General features: G+C 38.3%; 1 protein-coding gene across 3 annotated transcripts in view; it reads left to right on the top strand.

Moving 5' to 3' along the window:
• SMC2 (structural maintenance of chromosomes 2) overlaps nt 1–26,514 on the top strand; it is a 73,413-nt gene extending 46,899 nt beyond the window's left edge. For 2 of the 3 annotated variants that reach the window (XM_066367526.1, XM_066367525.1), the window contains exons 18-25: nt 190–383; nt 1,361–1,504; nt 6,231–6,425; nt 8,312–8,512; nt 11,996–12,112; nt 15,564–15,724; nt 20,457–20,604; nt 21,968–26,514. In XM_066367526.1, coding sequence (XP_066223623.1) covers nt 190–383; nt 1,361–1,504; nt 6,231–6,425; nt 8,312–8,512; nt 11,996–12,112; nt 15,564–15,724; nt 20,457–20,604; nt 21,968–22,126 — 1,319 coding nt within the window. In that variant the 3' untranslated portion in view covers nt 22,127–26,514. The remainder of the gene's footprint in view (nt 1–189; nt 384–1,360; nt 1,505–6,230; nt 6,426–8,311; nt 8,513–11,995; nt 12,113–15,563; nt 15,725–20,456; nt 20,605–21,967) is intronic. The other variant, XM_066367524.1, reaches the window with a different exon arrangement.
• Nucleotides 26,515–26,716: the final 202 nt, after the last annotated feature.

Genomic DNA, 26,716 nt, shown 5'->3' with positions numbered 1-26,716 from the left:
GCTTTTATGCAGGATCTGTATTTCAACATACCATTTCTAGAATAAGGTTGGAACAGTTATATTTTTAAAACTCTAGCCTCTAACTCTCTAGATCACTTCTTTTATTAAAGGTTGAATTTGTAAGCCATTATCTATAACTTAATAATTGGAGTACCTCATTTAGCCACATTTGCCTACTTTATTAAACAGAGGAAAGTGAGGAGACCTTAAAAAACACCAAAGAAATTCAAAAAAAAGCAGAAGAAAAATATGAAATATTGGAGAACAAAATGAAAAATGCAGAAGCTGAACGAGAGAAAGAACTAAAGGATGCTCAGAGCAAACTTAACAGTGCCAAAACCAAAGCAGATGCCTCCAGCAAGAAAATGAAAGAAAAACAACAGGTAATAATCTTTCTAGAAATAGAACCAATCTTTTAACATCTACATGGAGCAGAAGGTGGAAGAGCACCATTGATTGGCCTTATTAATCAGCATTCATCACAGAATCCAAAAGCAAAGCATGCTTCTTTAAGAAATAAATTACACATCCTAGAAGTTAAATTAAAATAGTCTACTCTGAAAACCCTCTGAGTGTCATAATTGTGTTTGTTGCATTTGCTTGCTCATTAGTAAGAGCAAAGTTGCCTTTTGGTAAATGCTCCATTGTAGAGTGGACCAAGCCTTGTATTGTGTGGTGGAACTGTGTCGTATCAGAGATTCAGTGATGGTATGTCTTTTGGTGATCATTTATGTGAATGTATATTGTGAAAGAATAATGTAGGGCAAAGCATGTTATATTTACAAAGTGCTGTTCATTTGGAGACTAGTGATACATGCTTATATATTTTGGAAAGTACCGAAGCTGGAAATTAAACCTAGATATTTCTGTGGCTGGGCTCTGAATTACCATTTCATACAATTTCACTTTTCTTCATAGTTGTTTTTTTTTAATCCATCTTATGATTTGTCAGTAAATAGCTGCACAAATTATTTTCCAGTGAGTTAAAGGCTATAAATAGGAAAGAAAAAAATTGAGAAACTGATTTTTTTAAAAACATTGAATAATTGTTGAGAGAAGGTTTTAAATGTACTTAATTTATCTGTTATGTAGAACTCTGTATTTTTTTTCCTATAGGAATAAAATGATTAAGGACTTAGTTTATGTAAAGTTTTTTTAACCCATAATTTTAAGTATAGGAAAGTAAATAATTTTCTTTTTTCTTCCTTCTTCTGGGGAAGTAGCATATGTGTGTTTTTGGTAGTTGAGTAGCAAGCTGTGGGGTCTTACTTGCATGAGATTCTTACTGGTTTTGTTGATATGTAAGCATTTATTTTTCAGTAGTTAATGACCATTGAATCCCAGACACTGTTTCTTACAGGAAGTTGAAGCTATCACTCTGGAGCTGGAAGAGCTCAAAAGAGAGCATGCATCCTGTGAACAGCAGCTTGAAGCTGTAAATGAAGCTATCAAGTCCTATGAAGGTCAGGTTGAAGTAATGGCAGCTGAGGTGGCTAAAAGTAAGGTAAGATTTACTTGCTGTGTTGAAAAATTGCAAGTGTTAATCTACTTATGAAATTTTTCATGTTAGCTTGGAGTTATTTGACTTTAGAGGTCTCAGTCGTCTCAATCTCTTCACTCTTTCTATGATGAGAGACAAAAATAATGATGATCGACTCAGAGTCCTGAAATGATTTTTGTGATTATTTTAGCCCAAGTATATTCAGATGACAAAACCTATACAGTAATTTGAATGGGCATTTTAAATAAAAATGGTTAACTATAATAGGAATTAGGAATGATGCCGGTTTGATCACTAAGGGGTCAAGAGAATTCTGAAAATAGAAATGGCAAATACAAGGAGCAGTTATTACCCATAGGGCTGAGGCAGTACACTCATGGAAGAAACAAATTTGAGGAAGAGCCCCATTCTGTCTTCAGGGCTGAGAACCAGATCTGGTTGAAGAAGACACTGCTGTGGCTCACTGGGGGTGAGGTTTGAGTTCTAGGAGAGGCCGCCTAGGGAAGTGCTGCATGGGCCCCACTTGCTGGGAAATAAATAGCTGTCTTAGATGCTGGGGGAGACTGTCATGGGGAGGTGCCCGGCCTGCGAGCATGCGGAGAAGCCCCCTCGCTGGGATGTTAGGAGAAGCCATGCAAGTTGTAACCCTTGCATGTACGTGACAAGGTCCCTATAGCATTCTTTATTTTGGAGCTTAATATCATTGTAGCTGGTGAGAGAGAAATAGTGTTATATCAGAAGCAGTCAGTGAAGTGTGTGGATTTGGGAGAAGGGGGTTTCAAATTTTAGGTTACCTGCAAATTAATGTTATGGTTTGTCTTTATTAGAGATTGTTCTTTATTAATATTAGATAACCTCTTGTCTCTGATTTTTAACCTTGAATTCTGTTTTGTTACATATTACTTCTCTTTTTGAAATTAAGTTATAATTGACATATATTAGTTTCAGGTGTACAATGTAATGATTTGTTATTTGTATAATATGCAAAATGGTCACTATGGTAAGTCTAGTTAACATCAATCAGCTCAGCTACAAGTTTTTTTCTTGTGATGAGGACTTTTAAAGTTATTCTCTTAGCAACTTTTAAATATGCAATACAGCGTTATTTACTATAATAATCATGCTGTACTTTCATTTTGTGATGTAACTGAAAAAATGAAGCTTTCTGTCTTGTTGCTATTAATACCGTTTTTATAAGTAGTGTGTCATTGATTTTTCATGTTGGCAAAATGTACATAGCTTTAACAAGAGTTCTGTTTACGTACCTACATTGTAGTAAGACCGTTTTTGCCTTTTGTCATCTGCTTTGACATCTTCTGTTATGGTTTCTCCTTGAAATGATTGTTTTAATCATTTAATTATTGTATCATCCAGTGTTTGGAAAAGAAGTTGTTTCTTCTTGATTCTGTTCGTGGCTAAATTCATGTCTTTTGTTCTTAACATTGACCGAATCAATCACAAAATAATTTTTACTATTTTTTTTTAAGATAAGGGACAGAAATGTTTCTCAGCTTTGTGGTTTTTGTTGCTGGTTAAGTTTTCCATAGTTACTGTTCAGTTTCTCTTATGTCTCCAAAGTAAATTTTAGTTTTTAAAAATATTTTGTTTTCTTCTGATTTGTCTTTTAATCTCATATTCAGAGTTGGGCAAAAGTAGGTTTATAGTTTTGAGTATGCAAGACAGTTTATTCTTGATGGAAGTTCTGATGCACAGTGAAACCAGTGGAAGGCAACACATAGTAAACCTACTTTGCTCACCCTCTATTTTATCTCGTTTCTCCATATTTTCTCTTTCATGAGCATCATGTTATAAAACTTAGATATTGTCTTTCTAAAGAGAAGTGTGAAAATAATTTATTCCTTCCTTCATCTAAATAAAGAAATTTAAACCATGTACCTATTTCTATAAAGAGGTTATCCATTTCTTTGTACTTTCAGCCTTTACATTCTAAATAATACTAAAATTTCATTAACCCTCAGCCTTAAGTAATAGATTTACTGTTTTTCCCTACTATTATAAAAATGATTTTTAAAAAAGATTAATACTAGGCCCTGGCCGGATGGCTCAGCGGTAGAGTGTCGGCCTGGCGTGCGGGGGACCTGGGTTCGATTCCCGGCCAGGGCACATAGGAGAAGCACCCATTTGCTTCTCCACCCCCCCCCTTCCTCTCTGTCTCTCTCTTCCCCTCCCGCAGCCAAGGCTCCATTGGAGCAAAGATGGCCCGGGCGCTGGGGATGGCTCCTTGGCCTCTGCCCCAGGTGTTAGAATGGCTCTGGTCGAGGCAGAGTGATGCCCTGGAGGGGCAGAGCATCGCCCCCTGGTGGGCAGAGCGTCGCCCCTGGTGGGTGTGCCGGGTGGATCCCGGTCGAGTGCATGCGGGAGTCTGTCTGACTGTCTCTCCCCGTTTCCAGCTTCAGAAAAATACAAAAGAAAAAATAAGAAAAGATTAATACTGTTACATATGCAATACAGTCTTTAATGTTGAGGCATGAGAGAATCTTCATCACAAATGTGTTTTTATCATATACAGTTAATAAACCTGTCTCTGTTTTCTTTTGGTTAGTGGCACCTGAGTATTTTTCACTTTGTTTTTCAAACCTTTTAAAAAGCTAAAATAGCTCTGGCTGGTTTGCCAGTGGTAGAGCGTCGGTCTGGCATGTGAAAGTCTCGTGTTCAATTCCCGGCCAGGGCACACAGAAGTGCCTATCTGCTTCTCCACCCTTCCCCCTCTCCTTTCTCTCTTCCGCTCCCATAGCCAAGGCTCCATTGGAGCAGTGTTGGCCTGGGCGCTGAGGATGGCTCCATGGCCTCCGCCTCAGGTCCTAGAATGGCTCCGGTAAGAAAGGAGCAACACCGCAGATTGGGCCGAGCATTGTCCCCTACTGGGCATGCTGGGTGGATCCCGGTTGGGCACATATGGGAGCCTGTCTCTCTGCCTCCAAGCTTCTCACTTCATAATATACAAAAATAACACACAAACAAACAAAAAAAACACTAAAATAGCCTCAGCAGGCAGTGGCACAGTAGATAGAGTGTCGACCTGGTACACTGAGGACCCAGGTTCAAAAACCCGAGGTCTCTGGCTTGAGTACAATCTCATAGACATGACCCCATGATTTCTGGCTTGAGCCCAAGGTCACTGGCTATTAAGCAAGGGTCACTGGCTTGGTTGGAGCCCCCCATCCCCCCAGTTAGGCACATAAGAGAAAGCAATCAATTAACAACTGAAGTGCTACAACTACTATATGAGTTGATGCTTCTCATTTCTCTCCCTTCCTGTCTGTCTGTTGACTCTCAATTAAAAGAAAAAGTAGGTATAATTTACTTTATCTTATTCACACTGGAAAGCTATTGTTATGTTGGCTGTTGTCATTTTTTTAATTTGACAATCTAAAGCAGTGTTAGTCAACCTGGTCCCTACCGCCAATTAGTGGGCGTTCCAGCTTTAATGGTGGGTGGTAGCAGAGCAACCAAAGTATAAATAAAAAGATTTAACTATAGTAAGTTGTTTTATAAAGATTTATTCTGCCAAACTTTGCGAAAATCCAACATAAAGTACTTGGTAAGTGATTATTATTATATGCTTTAACTTGATATAATTCTGCTTTATAAATTTTATAAAGTAAAGTTACTTCCCTACTTTATAAATCACCATTACTGTGGAACCGGTGGGTGGTTAGAAAACTTGACTACTAACAGAGATACAAAAGTGGGCGGTAGGTATAAAAAGGTTGACCACCCCTGATCTAAAGGAAAAGAGGTCAGTGTTTATGACTAAATAGTGAGATATTGTTTGTTTTTAAAATTCTTGTGGCACACCAGTTGAAAATCGCTCTTTTAGATGAATGCCATGATTTATCTTCCTTTTGTAAGAGCCCTCTAATGACACAAATTAAACAGTATAAAGAAGTTACAGCACTTTGGGCTCGTTCAATAACCTAATTATAATGTCAGGTATTCTTTACTGTTCAAAATTATCTTGTTTCCTAATGAGCAGTCCTTTGAAAATCCTTAAATTTTTACTGGTGCTTTTAATCACTTACAAAGATCATTCTTCCTCAGGATCTTAGGTAGCAGGTATCCTACTTCTTTGTTTTCCATCCTTAAATACAAGTTGAGGTAGCTTTTTCTGTAGGCATTTGTGTGAGTTCTTTGAAGAGCTAGGTGAAGCAATGGGATTTTTAGGGGGCAGGGAGCATTTGTATTAGACTAAATTCCAGTTGTAATGACCCCTTTGGAGGTTGATCAGCTTCAGCCTTGGGAGTTGGGGGATAGGAGGTTTTTTTTTTATGCCACAGATCTGTTTCTTCAGAAAACATTCTTTTTTTTCTGTGCTAGAACCAAACATGACCTTCCATTTATACTGGTAAAGTTTATTTAGCTTACTTCTACCCCTATTTTTTGCCCCTCCCAATAAATGTCATTCAGGAGTCTATCAGATTTTATTAACTAAATACCACTTTTCTGAGAGATTTCACAGGTCTGATTCCAGTCTTCCCTGACCCGTTATCCGTGATCACTGCATCCAATCCTTTCTTTTATTTCCAATGGAAATCTCAGTTTTCTCCTATGTATAAAATTCATTTGTCATTTTAATGGGGATGTAAAGTAAAGAGGATTAGGTGACCATCTGCCTGTAATCATGTTGCTATCTTACCCAGAAGTCTGTTAGATGATCTTTTAGTAAACTAAAAATATCTCCATATTGTCTCCTAATTCTTTGTTTCAGGAGTCATTAAATAAAACTCAAGAAGAGATGACCAAGCAAAAAGAAGTGATAACAGCTCAAGACACTGTAATTAAAGCTAAACACGCAGAAGTGGCAAAGTATAAGGAGCAAAACAATGACTCTCAGCTTAAAATTAAGGAACTGGATCACAATATCAGCAAACACAAACGGGAAGCTGAAGACGCCGCTGCAAAGGCACGCTGTGTTTGTTTTTACCCAGATTCAGGTTTTTGTTTCTGAGTAATTGAAATATTCAGTAAACTGCTTGCTGGATGAAGTGTTAGGTATAGATGGCAGAACTACTGTGTAACAAGTTTGAAGCTGTACAGCTATGTTAACTGCTTCTCAGCAGGGCTCATTTTCACCAAATGGCACAAATGTTTTTAAATTTAATTCCAGGTATTCATTCCCATCTACAAAATGTTTTTACTACATACTTAATGGTCGCCCGTGGAAATGGCTGTTTCTTCTCCCATTGTTCGTAGAACTATTGCTAATGTATTAGTAGTAATAACATATATTCTTTATCTTATTTTACATTGAATGTAAAGCCAAAGAAATTACATACACAAGCAACTTCCAAACATAATTGGCTTCTGGATGTCCTTCTCAAGATCAGTATACTCAATTTTGCACTCTCATCTGAAATGTGATGTTTTACCACGCAGTTATCTTTTTGAGATTATTTCACAGGTTTTTGTTTTGTTTTGGGTCACTTCCTCCCCTCCCCTCCCCTCTTTTCTTTACCTGAAGGGCTGAAGCCCACAGGTAAGGGAGGTGGGCAGTGGGCCCAGGCTGAAGCGTCCTCTGGCCTGGGTCCACTGTGAGAGGCCCCCAGAGGTGGGCCCACCGTAAACCCATTGCCATGCCTGGTCACCCTCGAGCTTCTTCCTTTGGTGGATCACAGTGTCTTAAGTGCTTTAAGGAAAATACATGCCTATTATATTTTCTTAGAGTATATAATAGTTTGGTGCCTTTTAAATCTTTTGTAGCATCATAAAAGTACAACAGACTTAACTTCAAAAAGATTACAGCATATAAAGTCTTCTCAGCCCCTGAAAGAGCCATGCTTGGGTTCATTACTTGGTTTAAAAAACATTTTTTATGGCCACATCATTATATCCTAATATTTTATTAGTATTGATTCCTCATTAGCCTATTTGGTAATTGAACACGCTAGTACTGATGATTGCTAGGGGATTTATTACAGTTAAGGGGGTAAGGAAAGGGGCGTGGAAGTAGAATGCTAAAAACTCAGGGTTTTGTGAAATACACGGTTTCGCAAATATGTACTGCATATCTGACATACTGTCAGATACTGTGCCAGGCACTGAAGATACAAAGATGAGCAGCATACACAGAATGCCTCCACAGAGTTTATGTATCAGCAGGGAGGACAGATTAGACATCATCATTTTACTTTGGAGCCTAGTGGTGAGCTCATACCCAGGGAATTAGTAAGAATAAACTAATTGACAAGTATCAGATTCTACCAATCAGAACCCACCTTAACTAATTCTAATCAAGAGAAGTCTTCCTTAAGCAGTATATTTAAATTTTTTAATTGGTTACCTGAAGATATATTTTCCTCAGCTTGGTCAGAAGAGAGTGAGTGATGAGGGGATGGGATCTATGTTTAGGACGGTTTTTTTACTTAGATTGTAATTCTGAGAAGAATTACTAGGTATATCAGTCAGGAATAGGCTTCCGTGATTTTAGCAAATCTGTGATTTAAATATTCTTATAAGAATTTTAACTTTCACAAGTTTTTTTGAAGCAATGACTGAATTTGGTAGAATCTGAAGAAACCTCAAATTTCATTCCAATTTAAATGTCTTACATATATGTTATAAGAATTTCCCTGCATTGGCTTTCTTGTAATGCTAAGTAATAGGAAGATATTTTTTCTATATAACCTCTTATTTTTAGCCTATCCTCCAGGTAAAAATACTCATACTTACTATAGGGGTTTTTCTCCAGTGTTTGATTTAAAAAACTTAGTAACTACATATTTAAGAAATCTGGTTTAAATGTAGGTTTATAAGCAGTGATAAATCCTTCTGTTAATCATATGCGACTAGGTATCCAAAATGTTGAAAGATTATGGCTGGATTAAAGCAGACAGACACCTCTTTGGGCTGCCCAATAGCGCTTATGATTTCAAAACAAACAACCCAAAAGAAGCTGGTCAGAGACTTCAGAAGTTGCAAGAAATGAAAGAGAAACTAGGAAGAAATGTCAACATGAGAGCTATGAATGTGCTGACGGAAGCAGAGGAGCGGGTAAGCCCTTTCCTGTGGCTGGCTGGTCCTGGTAGAGCAGGTGCAGCGTTGATGTCTGCTAAGCTCTGAGACAGTTACCACGGTCAGCCTATTGTTTGAGGCTCTGGGCTTTCCTTTTCTCTCCTCACAGGTCTTTGTTTTCCTATTTCATTCATTTTGCAGAACCAGTTTATATGTTCTATTGTCCTTGAGTGATATTTTTGGTGGCTTTGCCCTTTGTCATAAATATGTTCTATTCTTTATCTTACGCTTGGTATATAGGCACAATACAGGGGTCCTCGGGTTATGACAGTCTCAATATACGTTTCAAATTTACAATGCTCACTCCCGTAAAAACTTAAACTGAGATGTGTTTTGGCTTACGCTGTTAGCCTTGTACTTACAGACTACGTGGGCGAAGTGCTTAGGTTGAGTGCAGTGGAAGAAGATGCAGTACAGTGTACAGTACAGCAGTGGTCCCCAAACCCCGGGCCACGACCCAGTACCGGTCCACAGAGAAAGAACAAATAACTTACATTATTTCTGTTCTATTTATATTTAAGTCTGAACGATGTTTTATTTTTAAAAAATGACCAGATTTCCTCTGTTACATCCAAGACTCACTCTTGACGCTTGTCTCGTAAGTTCGACAATTATATTTAAAAATACCATAGTTTTTACGCCGGTCACATAATTTTATTTTGTGCATTTATCTGTCCCACCCTAAAGGCCGGTCCGTGAAAATATTTTCTGACATAAACCGGTCCGTGGCCCAAAAAAGGTTGGAGACCACTGCAGTACAGTGTATTTATTTCCTTTTTCTGTGGCTTAGTTGTGTTTTTATGTTCTAGATTATGGTTTTACAACTGTGTTAGGATAGGTAAGTGACTTAGATTGGGTGTGTTTCAACTTAGACCAAAATTTGGGTTACGTCACTGTTGGAGGAATGGAACTGTGTTGTAACCCAAGGACCCCCAGTACTTTCTTACCATGTTAATGCCTCACATTGTTATTATTTGTTTACTTACCTTGAAAGGCCATCAAAAATAAGGTATACTGCTTCTTTACCAGTCATTCCACATCTACCATCTTCCTTTTAACTCTGAGTGTATACTGGAACCATTATATAATTAGTGATTAAAAATGTCATATACATAACCACTGTTTTACTAATCTCTAAATCGAACAGCATCTTCTGTTTTAGTACTCTTATTACTGGATAATGTTATCCATCTCTTCATGTCACTAGAAAAATGCAGAGGGGAAAGCAATCTCTATTCTTGACAGCCCTGTAGGAATTAGCAATCTGAGTAATTATATATTATGCCCTATACCTTCGTTAATTCTGTAAAACTGTTTGAATTTGTGTAACAGAGTTAATGAGAGTTCTGTAAAAGTATAATACTTAGGATAAGCTCAGTTACTTCTAAGAAATTTTGCTGTAGTGGGTTTTTAAAAAAAAAATCTTACTGGCATTAGTATCTACAAAGAATCTATATTATATTAGATACCAAACAGGCTAATGTATGTGTTGTGATCTCTGTAAAATGTTCGTGCTAGTTTTTCTTTCTCCATTTGCAATGTATAGCATATTTTTGGAAGTAAACCATTGGCCTAAATTTGAGCTGTTTAGCATCATGAAATTTGTTAATTTTTACTTGTTTGTTTTTATCAGATAATGATAACTGGGTCTAGTTTTTTTAAAAAAAGAATTGATCAAATCACCACTTCCAGAGAGGAAAGCTCTATTATTGATAAACAGATGACCTTTGGTTTTTTGTTTTTTTTATCGTGTGTGTCCACATAAGAAACTACTACTACATGGAATTATGCAAGGAATTAGATTAAAAAAAAATTTAGGCCCTGGCCGGTGGCTCAGTGGATAGGGCATTGGCCCGTGTATGGACATCCCGGGTTCGATTTCTAGTCAGGACACACAGAAGTGACCATCTGCATTTTCCGCCACTCCCCCTCTCCACCCTTTCTTCCTCTACCCCTCCTGTAGCCAGTGGCTCGATTGGTTGGAACATGACCTTAGATGCTGAGGATGGCTCGGTTGCTCAGAGCGTATTAGCCTCAGTCACTAAAAATAGCTTAGTACTCAAGCATCAGCCCAAGACAGGTTGCCGGGTGGATCCTGGTCAGGACACATGTGGTGAGTCTATCCCCCTCTCACCTAAAGAAAAAAAAGGTAAGAGAGTAGGGAGGTCTTAGGAGCCTAGCCTTAAAGAAGGGACAGCAAGGGAGCTAGCCAGCAGGACTAGCTGGGATTTTTAAGGGAGAGTTTGAGGCCTTGATATGTGAGGTTTTGAGGGAAAATAGGATCTTAAAGAAGTTCTGTTAGTTATGGTATAATTAACTCTCTGTAGCCTTCCTCAAATTGTTTTTCAGAAAATTTCTATGTTAACCAGGAAAGATCACTAAAGTTTTTATGTTCCAGCTGAAACTTGAGATAGCAGGTAGGTCAGATACAGCGGAAGAATGTTCAGGAAGACAGTGCAGGGGCCATAAGCCTACAGTGAGCTTGTTATGTTCAAGGGGAGGAGTGTGATGCCAGAGTCAGGTAAAAAAAACAAGGCCAGGGTCAGTAGTATTTGTACATCACAGTGAAGAATTGACATTTCACGTCACTGCTAAGGCTAACAAGAAGAAAGTATGCAGGGCTACGTTTGAGCTTACATATGACACTTTTGGGGGGGTGCCTTGGCTGCTAGGAAGTAATGGAATATTAGTGGAGTCAAAATGTTTTAGGAGGTTATCCTATAAATTCTCAATGTGAAAGATGATAGAAATGTGAAATCTGCACCACATAAAAGGAAAACCCTCCCAGTTTCTGTAGGATGATGTGGCAGCATGTGCGCATGCACAGATGATGACATAATACCGTGTATACAGCGGAGCAGCCCAAGGCCATGCTAGTCGAGATGTGGACGGTACAGAGGAAAGTTCAGTGTGTTCTGTGGCTCGCTAAGTTCAAATCCATGACCAAAGTGCAATGTGAATATCAGCACGTTTATAACGAAGCGCCACCACATAGGAATAACATTACTCGGTGGGATAAGCAGTTGAAGGAAACCAGCAGTTTGGGTGGAGAAACTCCGTTCTGGTAGGCCATCAGTCAGTGATGAGTCTGTAGAGGCTATACAGGATAGCTACCTAAGGAGCCCTAAAAAATCGGTGTGTGAGCCCACATCGAACTGCACTGAATAGGTATGAAACTGGGAGAGTTTTCCTTTTATTTGGTGCAGATTTCACATTTCTATCATTGCTTTCCTGTGACCGGTCAAAAGTGCACCACGACTTTACGGACACACTGTATAGGTGAGATACTTACTTTCCCCATAAGTGGTTTACATTATAGCTGTTAATACAGTATATCTTTTTGGTACATAAAACTGTATATAATGTATATAAAATAATGGTCTTTATTCCTGGCTGAATTTTAGAATAGAAAAAAAATTTTTTTTATATTTTTCAAATTATATATGCTTTTTGTTTTGTTAGTATAATGACTTGATGAAGAAGAAGAGAATTGTAGAAAATGACAAATCCAAAATCCTTGCAACTATAGAAGACCTTGACCAGAAGAAAAACCAAGCCCTGAATATTGCTTGGCAAAAGGTATTTGAACCAAAAAATAATATTATTTATTCTGTGTGTGGCAAAGGTGAAGAATGTCGGCAGTAGGTTTATGCTGTAAGATGAGTTGGAAGTGGCAGATTTGTGTTTGAAGGAAGCTCATGCTCACATTTAATTAAAACCTGGACCTCATGCATTTTGTCCTTTTGGACTTTACTACTGAGTTGGAAAGGTAAGTTTGTGTCACTCCATCATACTCACTCATGGTGAGTGGTTCCTAGATTATATTACCTTCCTAACTTTTTAGGTTTCTCCCATTTTTTATTCTTACTGTTTGCCAAGTTTGTACTACCTTAAAGGGGACAACTGTCCCCCTTTACTTCCCAGGAGATCATAGGCTCTTACATTTGGAAGAAGCCTTAGATACTGCCCAATTACCCTCTGCTTGAAACTGGAGAGTGGTATCATTTTCAATGGTTGGAAAAGCTTACCCAGCGACCCCTTTAGTTATGACTTCCATGGTTCCTCTTACCCAGACTCACGGTGGTCAAATGTTAGTTCTAAGAATGTTTCTATATAGCAAGATTGGGATATTCCTTACCACTTACAAATTATTAATTGCATTTCAGAATTCGTAGATATGCATTCTATGGGTTTTTAACAAAGCATTTTTGTGTACATTAGATTAATAAGTATATTAGATAACACATATTAAACTGCCACTCAGTTAGTTCACTTACATGAATTATCTTAAAACAATTCCATAACTTTCGTAGGTATTATCCCCATTTTATACATGAAGAAACCAAAGCTTACAACAATGAAATAGACTTAAAATTATGTAGCCAAAGGTGGAAAAGCTGGGATTCTCTTTCTAAATTACTGGTAGTACCAAAGTTAAAGCTTTCTTTTGGTGCTAACTGCTTTCACCCTTCCTCTTTAAGAATTGGACAGTAAACAAGGCATTTTGTAGTCTTTTTTACTGAACTCTAATTTAAAAAAAAAATCCCAATTAACATTTTTGTTTTGTTTTATGACAACTTTGGAAGATTTCAAGGTTTTTTTACCAATATTTCTACTTCCCTTGCTGTATATATTTGTCTCTTTCAGGATAATTTCTTAACCTTTTTTTGTGGAAGTTTTCCTATATCTACCATAGCAAAAAACACTTTCTCATTAAATTCTGAACATAGTTACTGTGCTGCTTGGTACCTGAGCAATCCTGTGCTTCTGGCATTTAACTGAGTATCTTGCCTCTTTTTCTCCTGATTCTATAGAAACTTTCTCTTCAGTTATAGCAGCACAATTAATCCCTGCCAGTCCCCTTGTTTTTCCTGTTCTACAACTTATTTTCAGTGTCGGGTTTGTCTGTCTCAAAGTACATGCAAAAGTGGACCCCATTATTCTTGTACAACATGTGGATTTTAATATTGGATCTGACAGGTTTTGTCTCTTGTTTTCCGCAAGGTTCCCGGATTTAGTGCTAGTATAGATTTACTCTTTAGATTGATTCCTTCCCAATATCCAAGTTTCTCACAAAGCATGTAAATTTGTTGAGTGCCTATGTTGCGCATTATTCTCATATTAATATTTAGTTTAATCTTCACAGAAACCTAATGAGGTACATATTATCAGTATTATAGTATTATGTACTTCCCTCTGGCTTTAAGTACACTTGATTCACAAAGCCAGAGCATTTTAGTCACTGTATTTTTGTCCCCTTCTTAGCCTCATTGGATTTTCAAAATTTGATTGTATTTTATCTTTATGTTTACCCATGAATATACTTCATTTTCTATCAGGACAAGGCTATAATCTTCTTTGCCCATTAATTGATAAGTTAGTTTCTCATTTCCCCTTTGGAGGAATTTATATATGGAGTTCATGGCCATGTTGAGGGTTTAGTAGCATTCCATTTTCTTAGTTCTGAGTGTCTCTCTCTTGTCTGGCCAAAAGTTTTTTTAAAAAAGAGAAAGAACCTAGGGTGTTTATAAATTATTCTGCTATTTTCCCGCTCTCCTAAAAGAGACATGGTTGTCTCCCCATTGAGATGAACCTTGCCTGCCCCTGAGCGTCCTCCCAGATAAAACTAGCACCTCCGTTCTCTGTAGTATGGTATTACTGAGCATGTGTATAGGTGTTCTTAAAATATGTATTCCTTAGTAAGTCCATGTTCAGGAACACTGCTTGGGTCTAGGAGAGTTCTCATTACCTAAAATACTCATAAAAAAGTATATTTTCCTTCAGGTCTCTACTTGAACTTGGAGATTTTCCTAGAGAACATGGCTATCAGATCTATGGGTGTGTGGTGTGTGTATACACTGTCACAGTGTCTGCTAAACTCTAAGGTTATTAGTCATGTCTTTGAGAACAGATGGCCGAATTCGCAAATCATCAAGTGTATATGCACAAAAATTACCCAATTATAAGCTGCATCATTGGTCTTAAGTCTCTGTAATTTCCTACTGTAGCTTGATGAAGATAGGCCACACAGCTTCTTTAGCCTTTTTTCTTGGGGTCCAATCCTTTTCCTGTCCCTTGAAACCTCACTTTTTTGGCTATGAGAAGAAGCATAAAAAGACCATTGAAAACCTTGAAAGATTTGGTTGTTTGATTTCATACCTCTTTGTCTCTTAGAGCCATCCTGATTTTACAAGGACTTTTTTCTTTCTTTTAGTGATAGTAGGGGAGATAGAGAGACAGACTCTTGCATGCACCCCAACCGGGATTCAGCCAGCAACCCCAACTAGGACTGATGCTTGAACCAACTGAGCTATCCTCAGCACCCAGGGCCACACTTGAACCAATCAAGTCAGTGGCTGTGAGAGGGAAAGAGAGAGAAAGGGGAGGGAAGAGGAAGAGAAGCAGATGGTTGCTTCTCATGTGTACCCTGACTTGGGACGTCCATATGCCAGGCTGACATTCTGTCTACTCTACTGAGTAAACTGGCCAGGGCCTATCCTAGAATTTTTAAGGTTAGCTGATAACCACAGTCCCATCTACCATACCAGTTAACAGAAAACAAGTTTTTAAGAGAACGTTTTGTGGCAGAAGAGTTTTTGTTTTGTCTTTGTTTCTCTATCCACAAGTTTACTCTCCTATATTGTACACTGTTTGTCTCTGATGATTCCTGCATTATGGCCTATAAAACTATCAAAACTTAAGGGTCGAGTTGAGCTACAGCCTCTAGCTCCCTCTGGAAGTAGAATAGGGCTCAGCAAACTTTCTGTAAAGGAAAAGATTATTCTTATTTTTTTTGGTTTTGTGAGCCAAATAGTCTCTGTTGTAACTACTAGACTCATTGTTATAGTGCTTGCAGCCATAGAAAATATATAAGTGAATTGAGTATTGCCAGATTTGTCACATGAGCCATAACTTGCCGACCCTAGGTTAGAGGAACAAACAACAAAATGCACTGCTGGGCTCTAATATACACATGTCAATGTTTGATGTTTTAGAAAACATGATATTTAAATATTTTTTTTTTACCCAGGTGAACAAAGACTTTGGGTCTATTTTCTCTACACTTCTGCCTGGTGCTAATGCTATGCTCGCACCCCCAGAGGGGCACACTGTGCTGGACGGTCTGGAGTTCAGGGTTGCCCTAGGAAACACTTGGAAAGAAAACCTAACTGAACTTAGTGGTGGTCAGAGGTGAGTAAGCCCTTAGTTATATTGCAATTCCTGATTCCTCTTACTCTATTATAATCCATCATCTCCTTGCTTACCAATTTTATTTCAGTTTTGCATTGCTTAGCTCTACTTGCATATACATAGAATTTGAGGAACCACTATGTAAGACTATACACTTTAGTTAGAACATTTGATTAAAATAGTAGGCAACAAAGGAAATGAAATCAACTACAAACTAGATAAAATGTATGAAAAACAATTATTTTCAGACATTGGCAAATGAGTAGCCCAGGAATATGTACTTGAGAAAGGAAATGAAAGTGCTGTTGACCTCCCTTTCTTTCTGGGAGCAGTTTCTGGAATGCACATTTGGGAGGCTCCCGTGAGCTACAGCATAGACAGCATAGCATTAGGTCTGTTCTCCCTGAAGGGAAAGCTACTCTAGATGCACCTTAGCAAAGTAATTGAAGGAATTAAAGAATAAAGCTGACCTGCATATAACTTGTTTCTTAGAACAAAGCCCAACATTCTTTAAAGAAAGACAGCAAAACAGACTCTGAACAACATAGGTGTCCAGCATCTTATAAAAATTAATAGACAAATCAACAAAATGACTCATACCATAGGGAAATAATCAACCAATGAAAACATACCTAGAAATGATAGGTGATAAAACTAGCAGATAAGAAAGGTAAATAGTTACATCAACTATTCCTAAGAATTACAAGAAAAAAAGAATGTGATGAGAGAAATGGAAACTTTTTAAAAGAAGTAGCAAGTGAAACTTCTAGAGATAAAAAATGTGCCTGAAAGGAAAAGTTCATGCATGAGATTATACATTAAATTAGACAACGTAAAAGAAATGAGTAAATTTTAAGATCTAGCAATAGAATCTATTCAAGCTGACCCAAGAAACACAAAACACTAGAAACAAGTATAGCTTCAGTGACCTGTGGATATTAAGCCATCATATACATGCGGTGGAGTTCCAAGAGGAAAGAAAGGCCAAACAGAAAAGTACTTGAAGAAATAATGGTCCCAAATTTTCCAAGTTGATAAATTCTGTAAACCTACTTACTTGATTTCTGTTAACCTTAGGTAGGATAAACATACACCCCACCCCACACATATCTCACTACAAAGACATGACAAGGCATGTCGTATAAAATTGCTGTGGTTTTATATGCCAGTGATTAGAAGAAAAATCTTAAACCGTTGCCAGAAGTAACAAGGCTATCACCATAACAAGAGAAACTCAAGGTCAAGTGGCCTAACTCCCTACCTGCAGAGAGCTAAAACCTTTTAAGAGAAAATTGTGAATATTAATATAATTGAAGATGGTTATTAATTTTTTCCCCCTGCAGGATACGATCCATAGACCTTGAATTATTCTCATGTGCCCTGTAATGCCATCATTACTCTTCTCTTACATATATAGAAAATATTAGGACTTGTTCATTTTCTTTATGGAATCCATTGTCATTTTTTATGAGTAGACTAGCAATCCAGTCTGTATTTGTTATTGATAAAATTCCTAGATACTTTGAGTTTCTGCTGCCTGTCAACCAAAATTGAATTCCACAGTTTAGGTCCCAGTATCTTTAAGAGCTTTTGCCAAAGTCCGAGAAAATACTTTGAGGAAAACAGAAAATGTATGTTTATTTTGATATTGGGACCTAAAACTTATTTCCATAATTAAGATGATATAAAATTATTTGTATTTATACCACTATCCAAATTATTATTATTATTATTATTTTGTATTTTTCTGAAGCTGGAAACGGGGAGAGGCAGTCAGACAGACTCCCGCATGCACCCGACCGGGATCCACCTGGCACGCCCACCAGGGGCGATGCTCTGCCCACCAGGGGGACGATGCTCTGCCCCTCCGGGGCGTCGCTCTGCCGCGACCAGAGCCACTCTAGCGCCTGGGGCAGAGGCCAAGGAGCCATCCCCAGCGCCCGGGCCATTTTTGCTCCAATGGAGCCTTGGCTGCGGGAGGGGAAGAGAGAGACAGAGAGGAAGGGGGGGGGGGGGTGGAGAAGCAAATGGGCGCTTCTCCTATGTGCCCTGGCCGGGAATCGAACCCGGGTCCCCTGCACGCCAGGCCGACGCTCTACCGCTGAGCCAACCAGCCAGGGCCTATCCAAATTATTTTAACTGTTGGTGAGATTTTTTTTTCTGAATGAGGAAGTTGAAAGCTCAATCAATGCCTTAAACATTTGGTTCATAGAAAGTCAATTAAAAATAATTTTAGGTTGCAGCCCTGGCCGGTAGGCTCAATGGTAGCGCATCAGCCCAGTGTGTGGAAGTCCTGGGTTTCAATTCCCAGCCACGGCACACAGGAGAAGCGCCCATCTGCTTCTCCACACTTCCCCCTCTCCTTCCTCTCTGTCTCTCTCTTCCCTTCCTTTAGCCACAGCTCCATTGGAGCAAAGTTGTCCCAGGCGCTGGGGACGACTCCATGCTTTGCCTCAGGCGCTAGAATGACTATGGTGGCAACAGAGTGACACCTCAGATGGGCAGAGCATCACCCTCTGGTGGGCATGCTGGGTGGATCATGATTGGGCGCATGCGGGAGTCTGTCAGACTGCCTCCCCGCTTCTAACTTCAGAAAAATACAAAAAATAATAATTTTAGGTTGCTTGAATGACCTCAGCTACCTTCAGTAGAGGCAGATTTCTGTCTCACTGTTATTTGTTTTTATTGTACCATTTCATTCATTTCCTTTGCTAGACATTTTGGTTTCACCTTTCTAGATCCTCCTCTACTTGTGCACATTTCCTCTGCCCCCTCTTACATGTTTCCTAATCCATCCCCTGGTCGTGGCGTGCAGTGAGCATTAGGGTGACAGTGCGTTCTAGTGCTGCATGCTGGAGGTATATCGGCTTCTACAGTAAGTGTGTTACAATGTTCTTGTAACTCTTATAATAATGTTGAATAATTGTAAATGTCTTGTATTTAAAATAAACAAGGCTTTCTTATAAAATGTTATAAAAATTAATATGATTCTTTATACCAGATTAGAATGAAAATAGCTACCTGTTGGAAGTCCCGGGTTCGATTCCCGGCCAGGGCACACAGGAGAGGCGCCCATCTGCTTCTCCACCCCTCCCCCTCTCCTTCCTCTCTGTCTTTCTCTTCCCCTCCCGCAGCCGAGGCTCCATTGGAGCAAAAGATGGCCCAGGCGCTGGGGATGGCTCCTTGGCCTCTGCCCCAGGCGCTAGACTGGCTCTGGTCACGACAGAGCGACGCCCCCTGGTGGGCGTGCCGGGTGGATCCTGGTCGGGCGCATGCAGGAGTCTGTCTGACTGCCTCCCTGTTTCCAGCTTCAGAAAAACAGAAAAAAAAAAGAAAGAAAGAAAATAGCTACCTGTTAACTAGTATGGTTAGCTAGAAGAGAACTATGAGAGCTGCAGAATCTAAGAGGGCATGACAATAAATTTTAAATAAGATGTATTACCATTCTCCAGAGAAAAAGAACCAATAAGAGATTTTATATACACACATATGTGTGTGAATAGATTTATTAGGAGGAATTGACTCATTTTATTGTGGAAGCTGAGAAGTCACTCATTTACTATCTGCAGACTAGAGACCCAGGAAAGCCAGTAGTGTAATTCAGTCTGGTGAGTGTGAAGACCTTCAAACTAGGAGCATTGAGCAGAATATTCACATCCCAAATACAGTCATCAGGTAGGAAGGGAAGAGCGCTTTCCTCTGCCTTTATGCTCTTTGCTCTCTCGGCGGCTGAATGGGCAGACTCTTGACTCAGTTCCAGTTCACATGCTGTTCCCGTCCAGAAACACCCTCACTGGCACACCCAGAAAGAATGTTTAGTCAGGTATCTGGGCACTGCGATTCAGTCAGGTTGACACAGAATTAACCATCACATAAGGATTGCATAAACTTGGCACTGAAGTACGGTATTTAGAGTAATGGGCCATAATCTATGCAGCTTAGTCAAATGGTGCCAGTAAAAAAGTTGATAGTGTGTGTGCACATGGATGTGTACATAGTAAAAGTTAGAAAGAGGGCATCAAAACCAGTTACATTGTTACCAAGACAGTAGCTGTTACTTTAACAAGTGTATAGCCCTTAGTCACCTGCCACGTAGGCATTTGTGCAGTGGTGGAAGGAAACTTTTTTTTTTTTTTTTTTCGGGAGAAAGGACAAACAAAGAGACGGACAGATAGAAAGGGAGAGAGATGAGAAGTATCAATTCTTTGTTGCAGCTCCTTAGTTGTTCACTGATTGCTTCTCATATGTGCCTTGACCAGGGGCACTCCAGTCAAGCCATTGTCCCCTTGTCAAGCCAGCGACCTTGGGCTTCAAGCTAGCTACCACGGGGTCATGCCTATGACCTCACAGTGAAGCTGGTGATCACGGGGTTTCAGACCTGGGTTCTCAGCATCCCAGGACTGTGCCACCGCCTACTCAGGCAGAAACTATTAACATTAATATTTTTCTTAAATATAGATGCCAAATGTAATATCATTATTTGACTGGAAAGAAAATTATAAACCATTTCTATTCAAAATGAAACTTGTTAAAGAGAGGAATAATGAAAGCCTAAAATAAAAAACATTTTAATAAAAGTGTTGAAGTTTGAAATTCAAGGTTATTTTTTTCTCTGACTCTCTCAGCTAAATCTGTACTTTTCATAATAACAGGATAGCAGAATTGCTTCAGTGTTTTGGGAAAAACTAATACAGTCAAGTTTTGACAGCTTTCTCCCACCTTCTTTTCTTAGGTCTTTAGTGGCTCTGTCATTAATACTGTCCATGCTGCTCTTCAAGCCAGCCCCGATTTACATCCTGGACGAGGTGGACGCGGCCTTGGACCTGTCCCACACCCAGAACATTGGCCAGATGCTGCGCACCCACTTCACACACTCGCAGGTAACAGCCAGGAAGGAGGCTCTGTTCAACAGTTTTATAAATGTCTCTGTAATAGTACTTGTTTTTATAAAACTATTCCTTAGTAATGGTCATCATTAATAAGATGTTTAAGACTGAGAAATACTAAAAGCATTGTATGTTTTTTTAGAGATATATATATATAGTATATTGCTATTCATATGGGTTTAAAATGAAAGAGGGTTTGGTTTCCCATTAAAGAAAAATGCCGGACGTTACAATCATTGATTTTGTAGCATGAAGGAGACTCTGATATTTTCATCATTTGGAATTAAGTGATGATTAAATGGAATTATTTTTTATGGCTAGCTGACCAGCGTGGTCAAAACAGGAATGTCTCAGGGCTCTGCCTGTGTCAGAATGTCATGTGGCACTCGGTGGTGGACCCTTCGTTTCTCCTGGCTAGAAAGTAGAGAAAGCCCTTTTCTACTAAACAGTTTCTTATTGAACTGGAGCTGCCAAATATGATTTATAGATAATGCATGTGTACCTCTGGGGGTTCCCATATCATAGTTACCATAGACAGTATACTTTTTTTTTATTAAGTGAGAGGCAGGGAGGCAGAGACTGATTCAGCATGTGCTCCCGCTGGGACCCGCCCCTCAAGCCCTCTACCAGGCGATGTTCTGCCTGTCTGGGCCGCTGCTCGGAGCTATTTTAGCGCCTGAGGCGAGGCCATGGAGCCATCCTCAGTGCCTGGGGCCCACTTTGCTCCAACCATTCCAGCTATGCCTGTGGGAGGGGAAGAGAAAGAGAGATGGGGAGGGGGGAAGGGTGGAGAAGCAGATGGGCGCTTCTCCTGTGTGCCCTGACCAGGAATCGAAAGTGGGACTTCCACATGCCAGGCCAACGGTCTACCATTAAACCAACCGGCCAGGGCCAACAGTGTAGTTAAGGCAGTTTTTTAGCAGGCAACAAATACAAATGTTCCATTTGAGCTGGTGGTAATGTAGGAACGTGAAGCCTTGATATTATTAAAATATCACAGAGAAAAATGTTTCACCAGGGCACTTAGAGCCAGCAATAAAACAGTTGTCAGCTACAGAAGATAGCAACAAGCAGTCAGCTAGCAGGAAGTGTAAAACTTGGGTAATGAAGCGCACAAGGTAAAATTGAGAGCCTCCTAAAACCAAATATGGGAAGCTTAGAATTAACTTAGGTGCCTGATATTAAAACTAGTTGTTACCTACATTTGAGGATATATGTTTGCTTGGAACCAAGCATCGAAAGAAATAAAATAAAAATATCTACAATCAATTCTTTAACTCCATTTATTTTTTTAAAAAAGTGAACTTTTTCAAGATTATTACAAAAATTATTTTTTCTGTTTTTTTTTTTCTTTAAGTTCATTGTGGTGTCCCTAAAAGAAGGTATGTTCAACAATGCAAACGTCCTTTTCAAAATCAAGTTTGTGGATGGTGTTTCTACAGTAGCCAGATTTACGCAAAGTCAAAATGGAAAGGTTCCAAAGGAAGCCAAACCCAAGGCGAAAGGCCCCAAGTGATCATGCGCGGAAGTGACCTGTATAAATTGACTCCTTCACCTTGACCTGTTTGTTAAACAAACTTTTTAAGAACTTGGGATTTATCTAATTTGTTTATATAAAGATTTAATGTTATTTTGTTGCTTGACCCATATTTTCTCTTCCTTTATATAATTACTTATAAATGAGCATGATTCTACTTTTCTTACTTAATGTAACTATGGCCCAATTACTGTGATTGTGATTTTATGCATGTCATCAGTTATTTTTCTTACACTAGTCTTTTATATATTAGGGAGCCTGAGAAACCTGGTTGTTGGAAATTCTGTTTGCAAAAGCAAAAATACAAAGAATCAGATGAAATTAGGTCATAGGATAAATTTAGCTGATAATCAGCTTTTCATTTAATTCCTAACATAATATTAATGTGTTTTCTATTGCTAATAGTCATTCAAGTAAAGAATATAAAGCAACAAAGGGAACAGAGAAAGGTATCGAGCATCTTCTGAGCTATTTGTGATTAGTTCCTTGAGGACACAATGTAGGTCCCTGATTTAGGCTCTAATGACAGAAATCTTTCAAGATCCTAGTTCCCATTTTATGTTTGAATATCATGTTTCTATATGCTTAGATGGATCTGTGCATTCATACATTTTTAAAAAACACCTTTATGTATATTTCAGTAGGAGCTTAGATGGTATGTTTCATACTACTTTTGGCGCAGCTTTATCTGAAGTCTCCCAGTGTTTTCAGATATTTTTGTCAGCTTTTTCATAATGCAATCAGTAACTGTATTAGTGAGAGAAAATGTAGAACAATGGACCAAGCCAAATTTATCTTTTCCTCCCTCTGTTCTACCAAAAAGACTCAAAGTTTGATGATTATTGTATTTCTTAGTGTCTTCTGCTTTCCTGATCAAAAAGATAACATTTCTCAAAAGACTGTACTAACAAACACCCTAAGAATAGTTGTTATCTAGAAGAGTATAGGTATACCACCAGTGTCTCCAAACTGAATCTTGAAAGCTCTGATATGATCTAATAGGATCTTGGGTATGTTCTTTGATCCTACATCCTTTCCCTAATATAATATATGCTCATGCTTCTTGACCCTGGGTTTAACATTTCTCATTCTCTGTCCTCATACATATGTGAGGATGTCAGATAACGCCCAGGCAGCTGTGATGGGATACACTGGAAAGAACTGACTGGGATTAGTTCTGACTTGGGGGGGACGACAAAGGTGTAAATGCTGAGTGACAGCCCAATATTACACTTAACTGACGTAAGAAGCTTTTTATTTTCTTTCAGATGTATTGTAGATTGTTTACCAAAACAATTATATCAATTTACATTGTCACCAGTAAGTTTACCTGTTGACCACAATAGTCAACACGGGGTGTTAGTTTTAATACTTGTCATTCACTAGCTATAAAACGGTACTGCGTTGCTGTTTAAACTAGCATTGTATAAATAATTGCTGGGCTTGAATATTTTGCAGTATGTACAAATTTCCCTCTGCTACAAATTTTCTATTTGCTTGCTTTTCTAATTTTATCTTATCTATACTTTGCTCTTTGATGAAAATCCTTAAACATTAACTTTTTGTGTTAAGGTTATTCTTTGATTAGAAGGAAGATATTAAGTAGGCTGCGGACATTTATTTCACACATCTGTAATAATATGAGTAACATTGATTGAACTCTTTCTCTGCATCAAATACTATTCTCACATGCACATATTTTCACATGTAATCCTGTAGTAACCCATGGAGGTGAGTACTGTTGTTGCAGCATTATATAATTGAGGAAATTGAAGTGAACGGAGAGGTTGAGAAACTTGCCCACAGTGTTAACAGTTTAGTGGCAGAGCCAAGATGCAGATGTTGGCGCTTGGCCTCCAGAACTAGCTCTGACAGCTTGAACATTTGTATTTATTGTTCATAATAAATTTAAGGGTTACCTGGATGAGTGGTATCACAACATGTGAAAATTACCTGTGGGAGAACCTCACACATTTGTAGAGAGGATTCCTTGTTTTTGTTTGAGCATTTCAAGTACACCAACAACTGCAAAAGCCCAGACTTGAGAGTCCCTCTTCCAGTATACTGGGAGAATCACAGGCCACCATTCGTCAAGCAGTGTTTCCCTTTTGATCTATTGTATATGCTTTTCATTTCCTTTTCTTACCTGTAGAAGTAATGGCATAGGTGTGTTTTTCCCAGAATTAATCAGTCTGTCACCACTAAACATAATATTAGCTTTCAATGTTCTTTATCAAGTTACAGAAGTTCCCTTCTCTCCCTGGTTTGATCATGGTTTTATCATGGATGAATGTTGAATTTTGTCAAATGCTTTTTCTACATTGAAATGATATGTAACATTTTTAGCCAGTTAGTATTATGAATTACATTGTTTCAGTTTTGACTGTTAAACCAGTGTTGTGTCCCTGGAATAAACCCCACCTGCTCATGGTATATAATTCTTTTTATATGCTAAAAATTTGGTCATGATTTTTATGTATTTTCGTGTAGATTTCTTTTTTCCTACCACCTTAATTTGGTTTCAGGGTAATACTAGCTTTAAAAAGTGAATTGGGAAGTGTTTTGGTGTTTTTGGAGTGTATTTTTTAATTGCCAGTTACACTTGGGATTTTTCAGGTAGCTTTTTCTTAACGGATTTCTAGTTTAATTTTGTTATGGTCAGGGATCATTTGTATCATTTTAATATTGTCAGTGTTACCATTAACGGGGAAAATAGCATCAGTCTTACACAAAGTCTTTCAGAAAATAGATGGGGAGGGAATTCTTATATCCTTTTTTATGAGGCCAGTATTTTTCTAATGCTAAAACTTGACAGAGACATTAACAAAACAAGAAGATGGTAGGACTCTAGTCCTCAAAAGTCCTGAAAATATAAGCAAATTGAATCTAACATTTATAAGCAATAATCTATTGTCAAGTTGTTTTAAATGATGGCATTGATGGCTAGATACTTCTGTAGAAAAACAAACGTTGACCTTTCATGCACACACAAATAAAGGCAGTACAACACACAAGTGGTAGTTTTCATTACCATGTAGCTGAATTTTTTAATGTCAGTTAAGTGTCTTTGATGAAGATGTAAAACATATCAACCTGCTGAGTATACATTTTTAATAATTGAAATGATAAAATGGGAATTATGTATAATGTACATATGCATAAAACATGATGGGTATTTTGCAGAAATGCAGTTATTTCAGTTGGGGTCTGAATTAACTGCATTTATTTTTCATGGGATACCATTTCTTACTTGAATATAAGACTAAGACAAATTTGGTTATTAAGTCTATAGTATTTTTCAATAATGAACAAAGTGATCCTGTCATAAGAACCTGACATATTTGTTGCAAATAATAAAATTGTACCTTTCAAATGAAAATTAGAATTTTGGCAAACTTGTATTCATCATTGTGAACTTGACAACTTCTCAATACTTAAAAGACTTTTCTAATACTGGTGGTAATATTGATAGGATTTTTTTTTCCTTTTTTTAAGAGAGGGACAGACAGGAAGGGAGAGAGATGAGAACCCTCAACTTGTAGTTGCGGCACCTTAGTTCATTGATTGCGTTCTCAAACATGCCTTGGGGGGGGGCTCCAGCTGAGCCAGTGACCCCTTGCTCAAGCCAGTGACCATGGGGTCGTGTCTGTGATTCCACGCTCAAGCCAGTGACCTCAGGGTTTCACACCTGGGTCTCAGCCTCCCAGGCTGACGCTCCAGCCACTATGCCACCACTCAGTCAGGTGTGCGTTTTATATTGTATTATGAAATGTGTTAATATAGTGAAGATCTGCATAACTTAGTGAGTGGTATTTTCCAGTGTCCAATGTGAATTGCTATAAAAACCTGCGTGAATAAGACAGCCATTCTAAATACAGTAGAGACCAATAGAGTTTTTAATGTTACAGTATGAGAACCTTTTTGGTATGGTCTCAAATTCAACATTGCAACTTTTAAGAAACTATTGTCTCATTTTTTTAGCGTCAAAGAATATTACATGATCTAATACTAAGTATTCTTATCTACATATTCTCAACTGATCTGTATGTCTTTTTATGCCAGTGCCATGCTGTTTTGATTATTGTGGCTTTATATATTTTAATATCAGGTAGTGTGATACCTCCAACTTTGTTCTTCAAGATTGCTGGGCTATTCAGTTTCTTTTGTGGTTCCATAAAATTATTGGATTATTTTAGTTCTTTGAAAATGAACTAGAACAATGTTCTAGTAATTGTGTTTAATCTATAGATTGTTTTAAATAGTATGACATTTTAATAATGTTAATTCTTCCTATCCATGAGGACAGTTTATGCTTGCATTTATTTGTACCTTCAGCTTCTTTCTTTAGTATCTTATAATTATTGTGAGTACAGGTGTTTTACCTCTTAAATTTATTCACAGGTTTTTTTTTTAATGCTGTGTCACTAATCAGAAATACAAATTAAAACCATAAGACATCACCTCATACCTCTCAGAATAAGTCAATAAACAAGTGTTGGCCAGAATGTGGAGAAACAGGAATCCTCATGCACTGGTACTGGGAATGCAGATTGGTTCTGCTACTTTGGA

This window comes from Saccopteryx leptura, chromosome 2 (genome assembly GCF_036850995.1).
Source record: "Saccopteryx leptura isolate mSacLep1 chromosome 2, mSacLep1_pri_phased_curated, whole genome shotgun sequence".
Taxonomy (NCBI): Eukaryota; Metazoa; Chordata; class Mammalia; order Chiroptera; family Emballonuridae; genus Saccopteryx; species Saccopteryx leptura.
This window is presented reverse-complemented; position numbering and strand designations above follow the sequence as displayed.